Raw genomic sequence first — 14,938 nt, forward strand, 5'->3', positions numbered from 1 at the left:
CAAGGAGAGGTAGGTACACAGGACGAGCGCATTTTGCGTGCGTCCTCCGTACGAACCTTTCTTCTCCTTGTTTTTTCCTTTCGCACTGCCCTGTTATGTGTAAAGGTCGTGATTACCAAAAGAGTCAACGTGTTCAATCCAGAAATGGGCCAGGAAACACATTGGCGTTCCCGGTGGCTTTAATGCGGCTAAGTGAGCTAGTTGGTACTGGGAGCTAACAGCGCTAAGTAGGGCATACCGTGTACTTTTGTTGTGCGTCCTTGTGTAACACTGTCTGCTGCCAAAGAAAAGAACCGCACAGTTTTGTTCCACGTTGCGTGAAAGAAGGTTTTTGGCTTCTTTTTTTTCTCCAATAATTTGTCCTGGAATGCTCACATCAATTAGCTGACGAAAAAAAAATACTGTCCAAAGTAATCGGCATCATGTGTCGACATTGCTTTATGTTCCCTCTTTCTATTACCAATATTTTGTACAACGCTCTATTCTCTTTTACGCTAAACTATGGTGCACTAGGTTGGGGAACAACAACTAGAGAAAATATGAAGAAACTTCTTTCGCTTCAGAAGCGTGCAATACGCCTCGTTTTTAAAGCTTCTTGCCTAAGCCAGACAGAGGACATATTCAACAAGCTCAATCTTGTTAACGTACAACGTATGTACAATTTCAGACTACTTCGACAAGATAAGCTGGAAACAAACAAGAAAAATTACCCTCTGAAATCACTGGCGAGGTTGCAAAAAAACATTCCCCTCCATACAACACACGCTATCCCGAAACATGGAAAGTTCATAGATGCCGCACGACCTACGGTAAGCAAATGCTAAGGTACACATTACCAACCTTGCTAAATGAGTTGGCCAAAAATGGCACGGATATAGAATTGATCCCTTTGAATCAGCTACGCAACATATGTGTATAACTTTCCATTTTATTTTTTGTCGAAACGCTACTTGTATTTTCTGTATTATTGTTTTCTCGTCTCTGATCCAGTGAATTTCCCACAATGTTCTTGTACATTTATGGATTTTCTTTATGCACATATTTGCCTGTTGTTTGCATTGTTTTTGTATTTTCTGAAGTTCTTGCATTTCCTGCGGATTGATTTTCTTCTCTACGTCTGTGGCATTGACGCCATTGCACGCCACGCTGTGGTCCACGGACCCAGTCAAGCCTTTTCAGGCTTTTTGTCCGTACTCCAAACATCTGTCAGATGTTGAATAAAGCTGAAGTGAATTGAATACGGACTGCAATTTCAGTGCGCTTTTCCACAAGCTTGGGGAGGGACATGCGAAACATGTGCTGGTCTCATATCCTGCTAGTGAGCCTCCCTTGAGCTCTTCGAGGCTTCAATTCAGCAACTGCAAAATATCAAGAGCTATAGTGCCGCTTTCAAGGAACAAGCCCCTTATTGTAACCTTCAGGACGCAGCAGAACATAAGAACAGGGATCGTCTTCTAGGCGTATCGTGTGCAACGACAAAAGGCTACATTTTCATCGGCGTCCTAACACCACAAACTTGTCCCATACATATATATAAAGAACTGTGCTTTTCTTACCCTTTGGCTTTAGGTTGGACACACTGTCATTTCGTGAAGCCTCAAAGTTGAATCGACGCTGCGGTCCACACCTTATAGGAAAAGAAAGGCTCCGACTAGGCTGACGCATGCCTTCTCCATGAAAGCGAGTTCAATTCTCTTATTCATTTTTTTTAGTTTCTCCGCTTGTTGCGAGACAGGTCTGTGTGTGGCATATAGCGCTGTTCATTATTGAGTGACATCTTGTGTGACATTTGGAAAATGTCGGGCGCTGGGACAAGGATAATGTCGCGATTTCATTTTGTTCATATTTACTTCCTCGCCTCGAGATTACATATGCAGTACCGACACATAGTGTAACTAGGTTGCGCCCATCGCGAGCGGTAGTCCCTAAGAATGAAACAGAGTCTACGATAAGGAATCCTTATGTATTCGTGCATACTTGAATACCGTCTTGAATGCGACACCAGGTGGGAGACGCAAGCGCGACGAGCTTTTCGGGGGAGATCTGATGACGCTTAACGGCCCATAGCAACACGCGGATTATGAGAAACGTCGTTGTCGGGTGCTCCAGATTAACTTAAGACAATCTGGAGGTTCTTCGAAGTGTGCCCAAAGCGCGATACGCGAGCGTTCGGACTAAAACGCAGCCTTCACGACTGGGGATCGCACCCGCGACATAGCGATCACGAATACAGGGCTACAGCCACTGTGCCGCCGCAGCTGGTAGCTTTTGAAAGGGCAAGTTCAATACGAGATCAGACAAGTTCACGCCTGCATGTATCAGTATTCTCTCGAGTGTTATCGATAGTTCTGTATTCTAATCACCGAAGCTTTTTGCAATCTGGACTTTTGTACTTTCTGAAAATCTGAATTTCTACTTTCTGAAAATCACGCAGGCACAAGCGATTACTCTGAAACCTTCGGCGAGTCATGTATAAATAGCCGGCTGGCTTGACCCGCCCAGCAGATTTTCGTTGTGCTTGATTGTTACTTGTTTTGCAACACTTCCGTCCGTCTGCAACGTGCCGCACGAGACAGATTGTCCGCGCCAGCAAATAAACCACGAAATGAACACACGTATGGAGCTGCGCTCAAACTTCGCATTAGGGATTATGGTGATCGTCGGTGAATTTTTTTTATTCCGCTTCTTCTTTTTTGATCTTTTCCACTGAAAGTGCATTTTTCTTTATTCGAACGAGCTCCTTGAAAGAAAGTTGGACATCATCTGCAGAGATTCTTTAGGCTTGCCCATGGCAACCATGTGGCCGGCACCCTGCAGTGATGAAGTAGTAGTTCAGGCAACAAATGCAACACTGCAGTTCCATCCGATATTTGCAAATGTCAATTGATTTCTTTGATCACCATGTCAAAAAAGATATCCCTGTGCTCCGATTATGTGTTCTTAGTAACCCGAGTATAACTGAATTCCAAGTTTCCAGTTTCAAGTTTCAAGTTTCTTATTTATTGCTTCATTCGTTGGTGGTGCATATATGCAGTAGAAGTTATACAGAAAGAGGTCCCACAGTTAGAAACTGCAGCGGGACCTCTTGTTCTTAGTTAGATAATAATATATAAATAAAAAGGCGTCAATTGCAGTTATGAACAAAAAACGGATTACACAATTTCGACAGTATTAAAGCAATAAAACTTATGGCAACACATCACAACATAAAAAATGTACATAATAAGCAACATAAAAAATACTTCAAAGAAGAGATGCAGTTTACAAGGTATTAATAGAAGCTCTCAGTGAACGTTGGTACGACAATAATGTAGGTGAGGATTTCACGTGAGCAGACAAATTATTCCACATTTTCACACTAGCAAAACCAACAGTTAGTTCGCCATAGTTGCTGCGTGATTTTGCAAATGAAAGGTTATTTTGTAAAGAGAACCTGGTATTGTTAGGATTGGCAAGACTATTCCTGCCAATGATATAATGTAATTGTGGGTTTCTAAGGAGGCGGTACATAACGATGCTGTGGTTCTACTGGATAATTTTATCTATTGTGAGCACACTTAGCTCAGTGAAGATGGGATAACATGAGCGTTATAAGCAGCCGAAGCGATGATAGGGACGGCATTATTTTCGATGTGCTGCAAGGCAGCTATATGACAGCGATATGTAAGATCCCAAGAACTGATATAGTAACTTAAATGGCTATAAATAAAGGCATAATACAATGTTAGGAGAGTGTGCTTTTAACACGGCAGCGTTAAAGAGCTCGTGTCGCAGAAAAGCCGGTGTCGTCGGCGTCGGTGGCGTTGATCGTGAGCGAAAAATGGCGGCAGGCAATTCATAAATAAATACCTACAAGATGGGCTGGGTGGGAATCGAACCAGGGTCTCCGGAGTGTGAGACGGAGACGCTACCACTCAGCCATGAGGTTTTTTTTTCTTTATTGCCTGACTTTGACAAAGAAAGAACAGCAATAGCAATACACAAAACAAAATATACAGGATGCAATGATCACGTCGTATTGACATAATCAGCCTGGTAGGGGGCTGGCATCGTCACATTAAAATTCATTTAGAGCCATTAATGGCTCCACCCTTGACATCCACTCGGGAGTATCCCCACCGGCCTTCAAAATCTCAACAAACCGATGCACAGTTTCACGGAAATAAATTCGCGTAGGTCGTGCGTCGGGATCGCAATAGTATCCTGCCATTCAGGGAGCGCCAAATACTGTGGAGGCAATTAACATTAATAAATCAAACGGAAAACCATCCTCGTTAGTAATGGGTAAATACCGTACTCCATGAGGTTCGAGGGGAAATTGTTTCTTTAACGTTCTTTTGTAGTACGTCCCAAAAAAATGCCCCTCCCCAACAATCAAGAAAAACGAGATCTATCGTTTCTGGTTGTTTGCATATAAGGCAGTGAGATCCCCATGGAAGAAATAACCACTTTTCCTGCAAAAACATTTTTACTGGCAACGTTTCAGTGTGCAACTTAAAAAAGAGATTTTAACTCCTGGTACAACTTGTATTTTCTTTACTCTTTATAACACGGCCCTACCAGGGCCTCCACTGTACAAGGCTCTCTCTGTACATGGGCTACGGCAGAACAACGTCACACAGACCCTTGTACAATTTTTCCTTTTTGACAGTAGATAAATATTCATTTGAAAACCTCGTTGCAAGGAATGGTACACTTGCGACAACTTCTCTGAAATATCCAAAAATGCCTCCCGTGAGTGTTTCGGTTGAAACAACAAAGTCTGGCAACACGCGCCCGAGCCTTACTTGGCATGCGGTGCGCAAGAAAGGATCGCTGACGTCGCGAAGGAAAAGAAACCTGTTAACAATCTGCCACAAAAAAAGGTGTCCCAGGCCCAAACCACCATTCTTGACTCCTCTGAACAAATTCGTTCGGCTGCACCTTTCCCATTGCGCAGCCCATACGACAATGGCGAAAATTCGATGTAGCTTCTGTACATTGAGCCTTGCACAATGTAACACCTGCGTTACATACCACAGCCTACTAATAAATAACAGATTGCACACGGTGGCTCTAGCAAAAATCGATAAGTTCGTTCCTTTCCACCTTTTCGCCTTTCCACGTGTATCATGCGTCTGCGCTGTCCAATATGTCGCGCTATCAAGATAGCATTCTAGAGGTACTCCCAAGTACTTCATTGGGGTCGTAACCCAGGACACGTTTGCAAAGCGGTCGGGCGTCGATTGCCATTCTCCGTGCCAGAGCCCTAGCGATTTGGCTAAGTTCACTCTGCTGCCTGTGACTTGGGAGAAGTTCTCTGCACATTTAATAGCCTCAGATACACCTTCCCTACTGGTTGAAAAAAACCGCCACATCATCCGCATATGCCAACAGCTTGACTTCCGCTGCTTGCAACCGAAAGCAAAGAATTGTCTCTTTTTCGCAATCTTTAAGCACATCGCCTCTGTGCAGATGCAAAACAAAAGAGGGCTAAGGGGACAACCCTGGCGTACCGACCGCTGCACGCTAATGGGGGCCCCCAGACTCTGGTTAACAATCAATCTCGTCGTGCAGTTCCCATACGCCAGGGCGACTCCCTCGCGAATAACAGAACCAACATTAACATGGTCTAGTATGCAAAGCAAAATTTCATGCGCGACACAGTCGAAAGCTTTTTCAAGGTCTAGTTGCAAGATGGCCACGCGGCTATTTGTAATATCACAGCACTACAGCACGCATCGTGCTGTGTGAATATTAGTCGTAATGGATCGTCCCTCGATCCCGCACGTTTGATGCGGTCCAACGATTTCCTGGATTACTGATTGTAATCTTCGCGCTAAAACTTTCATATAAATTTTGTAATCCACATTTGTGAGTGCAATTAGCCGGTACGCTGTTACTTGTCGTGACTTCTCTGCTTCGTCAGTTTTGGGGATTAAGACAATGTGTGATCTTGCATAAGACGGAGGCAATTCGTTAATTTTTTTACACTCAGCCATGAGTTCGATGACACAAAGCGGGACAAAAGCGCCTCTAGTGAATGCGGTGTTGCCTTAGAAACGTGCCGTAGAAAGTTATACTGCGGTGTATACCGGTTGTTGTGAGCATGTAAATTACAGAAGTCGCAGTTAAACGCGTTGCGAAGTACGTTTCCAATACATTTCTTCTGCGCTTGGCGCACACGCAGAGCCATCTTGCGACAAATACGGAAGACCCCCTCCTCGCAATGTACGGCGCTGCCCCGACAGCTGGCGTGCGACTCGCATGCTTCTCCCCTTCGTCTCGTTTGAACGCATTGGCGCCGTGCGGTGACCGGTGCGAGGATGCCCAATACCCTTGCGTTTAATAAGTTTTCTCGCTCTCTCCCCTTCCAACTTCCAGCGTGCGTCACTCGAACCATTGTGTTTAAGCGACGCGGCTCCTCTTTCCGCTCACAGCGCGATTCCTAGGTGCAGCGTCCGATGCGGGACGCCTCTGACGTGATCGCTGCGCCGTAGCGCGTCTGATGGGAAAGCGTCCCGTGCGATGTGTGCCGTGCAGCTGGCGAGGAGTCATGCGTATGCGTGGCGCTCCCAAGCAAGATAGAGGACGATCCCATCGAGGCGTCAGCCCCATGATCGCGTCCGCCTTCAAGGCGCGTCGCGGCCCGACTGTCCGTGCCGATCACGACGTTTGGCTCGCGTAGATCGTTTCTCCCTGGTTCGTTCCGCTTGCTCAGGCGCAGGTTTTGTCTTTGTGCGACTCAAGACCATGCCGAGCGAATGAGTGGGCGGTGCGAACGCGGTGCGAACGCGGTGCGATAACGCTATCGCGTTCCACTCTTGAAGGCGAAGCTTAAGCGTCCTCCAAGTTTTTTAAAGTAGTGTCTGTCCTCTAAAAGCACCCTGATACCATACCAGTCTGTAAGAAGGTTCTTCCCTGTCCATTGTTGCAAAGATGCTTAATCTTCGCCTTTAATATTGGAACGCGATAGCATTCAAAGATGTCTGACTGCTTCTCACGCTTCCCGGCAACTACAGCATATGTAGCCATTATGTTTACCCTGAAACACTGGCGGCGAACGCTATGCACGGAGGCGAGCTTTGTGGTAGGAACGCGGCCTCTTGCGTGCGCTGGTCCCGGAGGTCGTGCACAGCCGCGCCAAAAACTTGTATCATCTTCAGGTTTCTGTTGTTGTTTTTCGCTTCTAATATTTCAGTCTGAGAAGATTTAATATGAAAGACAGGCGCTGCCGGTGTTTTGTTTCGTGACAATTGTTTGCGGGCTGTCATTCTCAAAATACCGAGAAATAACCTTGTGAAGAATGTAAGACAACGTGTGAGCAATTTTAGTGATATAATGTTGTGGCAATATAACCCCCATATACCGCATGTCATATAGCAAGGCGTGGAGTATACACGTATCTAGATATATGCGGAAATTTTCGCTAACGGACACCGACGCCGACACCGGATTTCCTGCGACGCTGGGCCCTTAGCGCTATCGCGTTAAGAAATGTGAAACATTACTATTTATTCTGGACTTGTAAATCGGCGCCATCTCGGACAAATGACGCTTGCATAAATGCATGAAGTGCAGCGTAACATCACGTATACTAATATATAAAAGATTGTCAGCAATCTTACACGACCTCCAGCGGCAGGTTAATACAAGGCTCAATGCAGATTCTGGTGTACAGAAAAAGTCCGCCCCACGCTATGTAATATAACCCCTCATCATAGAAAGTACAAACACGTGCCCCCACCCTTTCTCCTAAGAAACTAATATACAATGAAAGGGAAAAGTGCGTTTGTTTAGGGATTTTTCTAAGCTGTATCGAAAAGAACAATCAATTTGATCTCAAAATTGCAAATGCCAGGAATCACCTTGTCTCAATATGGTATAAAGCGCAAGGTGCTTTAAATTTAAACGCTTCAACTGACACGGGACCTCCAAAAGGAGACTACAAACCTGGATTTCTACCTCCCTTTCACAGAGCACAAAATCTCCTCACAAAATCTTCTCGTATTTTTTTTTTATTTACAAGCTTAAAGAGGCTGAAAGATTACCGGTGGATTATGGCGGCCGTGGAGTGTCGCCGTTTTTCGTCTAAAGCACGTCGTCGCTTTCTGTAGAAGTTCTGTAGAAGTTCTCTAGAATCTGCCTGCCCAAGTATGTAGCTCATCAGTACAAGAAACTGTATAATATAGTAGTGAATACCGAAAAGACATTTAAAGGGACTAGTTTATAAGATTATACTTTCAAATCTTCGTTTTCGTTAGTTTTCCCGTAACAGCTTGATTAACAAAGCACAAAAAAGCGCTGAACCTTGGAACGTATTTTGCGACGATTACTTTCGGTGACAGTGCCGCCTCGGCGATAGTATCGCCATCAGGTGCACGCTGATTGGCTCGTTGTGAAAAATCAGGTGACGCATTGCGCAACCAGCCAATCAGCTCATCTGATTTTGCTGTTACAGCCAATCAGCGCGTGCCAATGGCAAAGGCGTAGCCAAGGCGACAGAATCGCCGAAACTGATCGTCGCAGAATCCCAGAATGATCCCAGAATGATCCCAGCGCCTGTAACTCCGTGTGACGTCAATAATTTAAAAATCTTTTCCCACATTTCTTCGTTGTGTAGCAATGAAGTTTGCGAAAGCTGTCGAGTTCATTCTTTGGCTCTTTCACAATATAAAGAAATCAAATTTTTTTCCATGAAATATTAGTAGGCCCGACCGTACGCGCCTGAAATTCATGACATGACGCCGAGTCTGGTGCGAAAACTTCAAGATGGTGCCATCAATGGTCTTTGAGTGTTTCCTGCGTTAGCTAGCCTTCTCCTACCATGACTGTCTCTTTTCTGGTATTGTAGGGGCGTAATTTACTAACACAGCTCATCTTCATTTTCTATTTTGTGATTTTCTAAGGCACAACCGCCTATTATCCTCACCACATTGCCACGCATAGTGTAGCTGCCTACGCCTGCGTTTACCACCCTGCCACACAAGACATCGTCGGCGTTTTCGTGAAGCCTGAGTGCTAGGAATATTAGCGATAGCAGAATTCCTTAACTGCTTCTTGTTAGGCTGTGTCATTCGCAACACAGCTGCGAATGACGGCTTTTCTTTGGGCGCTCCAGCCTCGCTAGGTACCATAGGACCTGATCGACACAACTCCCAACACGTTTCAATCACTGCGCCAATATAATACATTGTAAAAAAAAAAAAATCTACCTTCACGGTGGCGAAAGTGATGTCCTTGGCGAAGGTCTGCACGAAGCCAGCGATAATGGATCCAGCGTGCCACATTTTGTATAGAGATGTGGACTGCCAAAGAAAAAAAATGAGACGCGCAAGCCAAAGTCACATATAAATAAATGAAAGTAATACTTCAACGCTTTATAATGCGAAGGTTGCGAAGGTAATGCTCATCGACTGAAGCGGGATACTCTTACAGCATGGTGGCCTGTACTTCGCCACAGGTGGGTGCTGGGGACACACAGCTGATGCATCTTTTGGGACACGCTAAAAGCGAGACTCGCTTCGATGCATCGTGACGGCACTCGGTCCACTAAGCCATCTCCCAGCAAACAACGGTGGCGCCAAAAAACGAAGCGGCCGCCATGCTGTGAGAGTATCGCGTTTCAATCGCCGAGCACTGGACGTGCACTGGAAACCGTTGTTTTTACAAAGTTTTCTCTTTTGTATTCATAGTTCTGTGGCCGCTAGCTCACTACGCCAAGTTAATAGCTCCGCGATAAGTCTCACCTATGTATTGTTTGCTACAAGCAGCCCATTCTAGACAGTAGACTACGTTGCTTGATGGGCAGGTAAATCCCGAAGTTACCTTGTGTGCGTAATTACCTTGTGTGCGTAACTGGACAACAAATTCATAGAAGACTCAACGGTCACCGCGCGGACACAAAACACACTTTACCTAAAACAGTAGCCAGCCACTAATGGACATGGTCCTATATTCGACAAAGCAAGGCTCTATATTCTTCAAATTTCCGTTCCCCTCGCGAAATCAAGTATGCGGAATCATACCTCATACACATGTTTAATTGCTTACACACGACGGGAATTAATTTGGCACGTGGCAGCTTAGAATATTTAAAAGCACTAACTTAAATTTGAAATTCTCATATCATCAACCAAGGCACAAAACACATTATTCCAGCAGTTAACCTTAATTCTTAACCTCACCTATTCCTCCATTTCGAAAATTTATTCCTGCCTGCTACTCAATTTGGTATACCATTTCATGTTTTCACGTTTATATCAACTGCACGACCCCCTTTTCCTATGTACACCTGCCCCCACCCGTTTCTGCGCGCGTCAGCCTCCTATTTGTTATTCCGGTTGCGGTTCCCCCCTCTCTCTTTTCCTTTTTGTCCGTTTTTATTATATATTTTTTGAAACACCCTCACCAACACATTACAAAGGCCCAGACGTCAGTTTACCTTTTTCGGCGCCTCAGCCACCCTCCCCCCCCCCCCCCCCCCTCCCGCGTATCGCTATTTCTGTATACCGCCGTAACGACACCTACTTTGAGCTACTGGTCCCTTGAAAGACCATGCCGCTGCCTTCCAGTTGGCCTATACATTGCACCCCAGACTCCTTGTCGCCATCTTAACTACTTCAAAATTACTCGACGCATCGCTGGTATGCTACTAAAGTCACTCTTTCAACTCGGGTTTCTTATGTTACTCGTGCACTGACCGCATGACCGGTTCTTCTAAAGCCACAAAAACATGCCGCCAACGACGCCCCTGAATGCTCCCTAACCTCTCGCTTCCACAACGCCTTCGCATGCCCCCCTTCTTTTTTTCTCTCCTTTTCTTTCTTTTCTTTTCTCTCCGCCTTCCCCCTCTCCTGCTTTTGTCCCCTCGCCTTGGGAACCACGCTCACAGACATCAGGCGACAGCACTCATTATCTCTGAATCCTCCCCCTTGTTAACCAACCGCCACCGACAACTGCACGTGACGTCACTGCACTAACCCTTTAAAACTAACATGCCGAGGATGACAAGGCCGCCTATGACGAAGATAATTCGTTCTATGGAAAGTTGGCCAGCCTTTCTGAGGCACCTTATCCCTGTTCATAAACTTTAGAACTAGATTACCAAGCACGGTGTCGCGCGCGCACAAGCAAACATGAAAACATCTGACTCGATGATCGCAGAAACTCGGTGTCGACGTTGGCGTGACGAAACGCGGCAGCAGCAGCGAGCGAAGTGTCATTCGTACTGTCTATCGCTTCATCGCCGCGTGAGCGCCGACAACACGCAGCGCGCAAAAGCTACGAGCCTCCGACGCAGCTACAATCTGCCCCCAGCGCAGATTGCTCTCAAGTTATGGCCGTGTCACCTCGCGCAGCCGCCACATGCACACTTGCAGCCGGAGAAGAACGCCGCACCCCCCCCCCCCCTCTACTCCTTTCTCCCACCCCGGCGCCTCGGAACATTCGGTGCCTCGCGCACGACGGAAGACTACACGCATCCTCCCCGCTTTCCTCGCTTTCACGCGGGCGAGATAGAGCCGTGACGGTGGCTCCACTCGCGCGCCTTCACTCACAGACGGCCAAGGGGGCGCGGGAACGGTGTTATTGTCCTTGTACTTTACACGGAACCTCGCGGTGACGGCGACACCCACACCAACGGCGGAAATGCGCTTGGAGTGTCCATATCGTTCCTATCGCATTAACGTAGAAGCAAGAAATTTGCAAATTTGTAACTCTAAACCAAAGAGAGACCGAATTCCTGTAAGGGTCGTCGGTCAGAGTACCTAAAGCGGGCGAATTCGATATATGAATTTACAGCTTTCGTAACATTGTTCCAACCTTTACGAGACTTTTGTAAAGGTCCTACTCAGACACTGGTGGTATATTTTAGCGCGATGTATGTTACATCAGTTCTTTTCGCCCCAGATATGTCATTCAGTACAGTTTACGGAATAGTGATATCGTTTTTCATTCTCGAGTTAGATGGTCTTATACTTCATACTTGTTCATACTTGTCTTGTTTTTCAATTTTCGAATTTCAAACATTTTTGGTTAAGACTGCTGACGTCATAATTAACAAAACTCGCTTCCTGCGGTCGCTTTAGACTAACTGTTTATTTTAAATGCAACAAATTTCATCAAATTCGGTGCAGTGTTTGCAGAGAAAAAAGTTATCCGTCCCCGTGTATTCCGATAAGAGATTCCGAGCTAAAGCTTCATCGTAAGAGCGTTTGAAGGCTAGACTTCTGTTACAAGACGCAGAGAGCTGAAGGGCAGGGAGAAGGATGCGTTTTAAAAAGGATGGGCGAAGAATTCACTCCTGTCTTCACTTCAACAGAGCTGCTCACAGGTACAGTAAAACATTCGTAGTCCACTTTGGGAGTGGGATGTATATATCCCCTGCTGGCCTATGGTACCACTCTACCCGACTAAAAGATTGAGAGGAAAGCTCAAAAAATGCAATTTGTTACATTTTTTGCGCGTAGAATGCGACCTTATTTTATGAGCAGGCAGTTGACCAATAAGCCTTGGTATGCTACCTGAAGGCATCAAACCTGCCGGATTTGAGACGCTCGCTATGAAATGAAGGACGATGAGGGGAATATAGAGACCCCTGAGAACATACGAACCGACAACCTTCGCATTACGCGAGTTCCCGTAAACCATTGCAGATGACTACTGTGACGTTGCCTGTGTGCATTAACCGTTTAAAAGGCACATTATGTCCACAACGCGGAGATTTTCACCTCACAAACTACTCCTGCTACACGTAGAAAAAAAGACTTTCTTTCACTTCTTTCTTGTTTTTGTGGAGAAAACTTTACCTCGTATCCCAAGCTGCGTACGAACCAGTCACCCCCGAGAAACGGGGACGCCATGTCCACGTCACCGTGATAAACGAGGCCTCTGAGACGCCCAGATTCGGCCAGTTGTTGCACCACTTCACGCATAGTCAGGTACTGCTGGGTGTAGTTTAGGGTTTCACTGTAAGGCAGCACGAAGCAAGGGGGTCGTTCTGAGAACATATCCGTACGCACTTGCTATAGGCACACATTTCTTCTCAAACTTATAGCTCATGCTGTGCCAAGAAAAAAACACAAACATTTTAAGAAACCAATGAGAGAAACCCTATATTATTGATGGAGCAGTTCATTTCATTTTTTATTGCTGGTGATGGCTACATGGCAGATGGCGTACTTTTTTGGCGTAAGATTGCAGGCTCAATTAATGGCATAGCGGCCGCGTCCGTGAAACTAAGGTGATAAACCTCCACTTACTGAAGCTTATGTTCGTCACTAATCAACGTTTAGGTGTACGCTGTATGGTGCAGCACCGAATCAAATAATTTAGCCTTTGGTCCACAACAATAAGACATTCATATCGGTACTTCTTGTCATACCTAATCGCGCGGCTGTTACTCTTTGATAGGGTCTTTAAGGACATTAGGCTCAGGCGCATCCTGTTTGCCAAGCCTTTACATACTTCATCGCGTGTTATCTATCACTGATGCCCAAGTGCCAAGCTGACGTTTCAAAATCATGCGTTCACTGCCTCGTTACGAAAACCACGACCAAATGACAGCATGTCTATCTCAATATCCGTCGTCCGCAACTCGGATATTTATTTACTGCCATCTATGGGATATAATTAATGTGCAGTACCATTCTTCTCCCTGTAAGACGCAAATGCATTGGAGGTTTTTCGAATGCATCAATACGAAACTGTTAACAAAGAATCCAAGAAGAACAATATGCAAGCATTGTTGGAAAGTTGCATCTGTACTATACCATTTTAATTCCTTGTCCTGGATTATCAAAGTGCGGAGCATAGACTATAGAACCTTCTACAAGCACAATGTCACTTCATCCGATGCCTTCCTTAATTCGGCAGCTTGCCTCGAAGAATGATGTCAGCAAATATCTAAAGGCCACAAAAATTGTACGAGAATTTTAACTCAAATTTAATTCCCGTATGCCTGAACTGCGCTGTATAGAGACCTGTTTTACTGTATTGCAGAAACAAAACAGTTTTTGTAGGATTTGCCTGTTGCCCTATAGAATTCACGACCGTCACTCCCGCCCAAAAATGAGTATATTCTTCGCATTATCATCAAATCGAATAGAATTTGTATAACGTATGTTAGAACCTGTTTAAAAGTGTGCAAGCAAATGTAGTACATTTTCTTCTAAACGACGTTCCTCCTGGCGGAAGCTCCGTTAAATTTTCTTGAATATCGTTTATCGGACTGACTTCTCCTCAGATCTTGCGATTCGCGTCATGGGTGTGCCACGTGACACAGTGACAGTGCTGGCGCCTCCGCCCTCTACATGACTGCGAACCCTCAAAATGGACTCACCTGCACGGCAGCCACATATGGGGAGATTGTTCAACGTGCAAAGCTTCGACGACGTCACGTCTATTGAAGTACAGCTGCAAGTTGTCCGTGTTCTGGCAATTCAGGATCCCGAATGGGTCCTAGAAAAGACCGACTGACCAGAGTCACGTACGAGCAGGCATTTGTGAATCGAAAGCGGAATTGTTAAAGTGGTACTCACACTGGCTGGTTCATGACTGGAGTAATAGCGAAAACAGAGTTAAGAGGAAGCTTTACCTCGATCGCAACTCCAATTTCCTTATTGAATTACTCATGAAACGCAGAAACACATTTGTGAAACAACCGCTGGAATTATCTGAGTGAAGCTTGTTCCATTCGAGAGAAGATTCTTAAATTCTGGCAACTCCGAAAGCAGAAATATGACTTAAGATATATCGTATCATACAAAAATTGCCGAAATTCCGCAAGTTAAAAAAAACTTGAAAGACGAGGTTCACAAATCCGTGATTCTTCTCCAAAAACACATAACACAGTTTTCTAAAGTGCATAGCGGACAACTTGATATACGATTGTTCAGGTTACATGAAATTATTACAACGTTTACGAGAGTTTTCTATAAGTCATGCTCGCCAATTAGTG

General features: G+C 45.4%; 1 protein-coding gene across 1 annotated transcript; it reads right to left on the bottom strand.

The window, feature by feature from the left end:
- Positions 1 to 2,697: 2,697 nt before the first annotated feature.
- LOC126518309 (uncharacterized) lies at positions 2,698 to 14,425 on the bottom strand. Its single transcript, XM_072285489.1, has 4 exons — positions 14,321 to 14,425; positions 12,789 to 12,948; positions 9,195 to 9,287; positions 2,698 to 2,811 (listed from the first exon to the last, which is right to left on the bottom strand). The coding sequence occupies exons 1-4, from the start codon at positions 14,335 to 14,337 to the stop codon at positions 2,725 to 2,727; spliced, it is 357 nt and encodes a 118-aa protein (XP_072141590.1). The 5' UTR covers positions 14,338 to 14,425; the 3' UTR covers positions 2,698 to 2,724.
- Between the last annotated feature and the right edge of the window lie 513 nt (positions 14,426 to 14,938).

Source organism: Dermacentor andersoni, chromosome 11 (assembly GCF_023375885.2).
Source record: "Dermacentor andersoni chromosome 11, qqDerAnde1_hic_scaffold, whole genome shotgun sequence".
NCBI lineage: Eukaryota > Metazoa > Arthropoda > Arachnida > Ixodida > Ixodidae > Dermacentor > Dermacentor andersoni.

Bases quoted from the DNA above. Each gene is read 5' to 3' on its own strand.
- LOC126518309 (XM_072285489.1), bottom strand. The intron at 9,288-12,788 runs GTAAAGTTTTCT...TTTCTTTGGCAG, and splicing joins TACGCAGCTTGGGATACGAG to TCCACATCTCTATACAAAAT. The intron at 2,812-9,194 runs GTAGATTTTTTT...TCATCACTGCAG, and splicing joins TCACTTTCGCCACCGTGAAG to GGTGCCGGCCACATGGTTGC.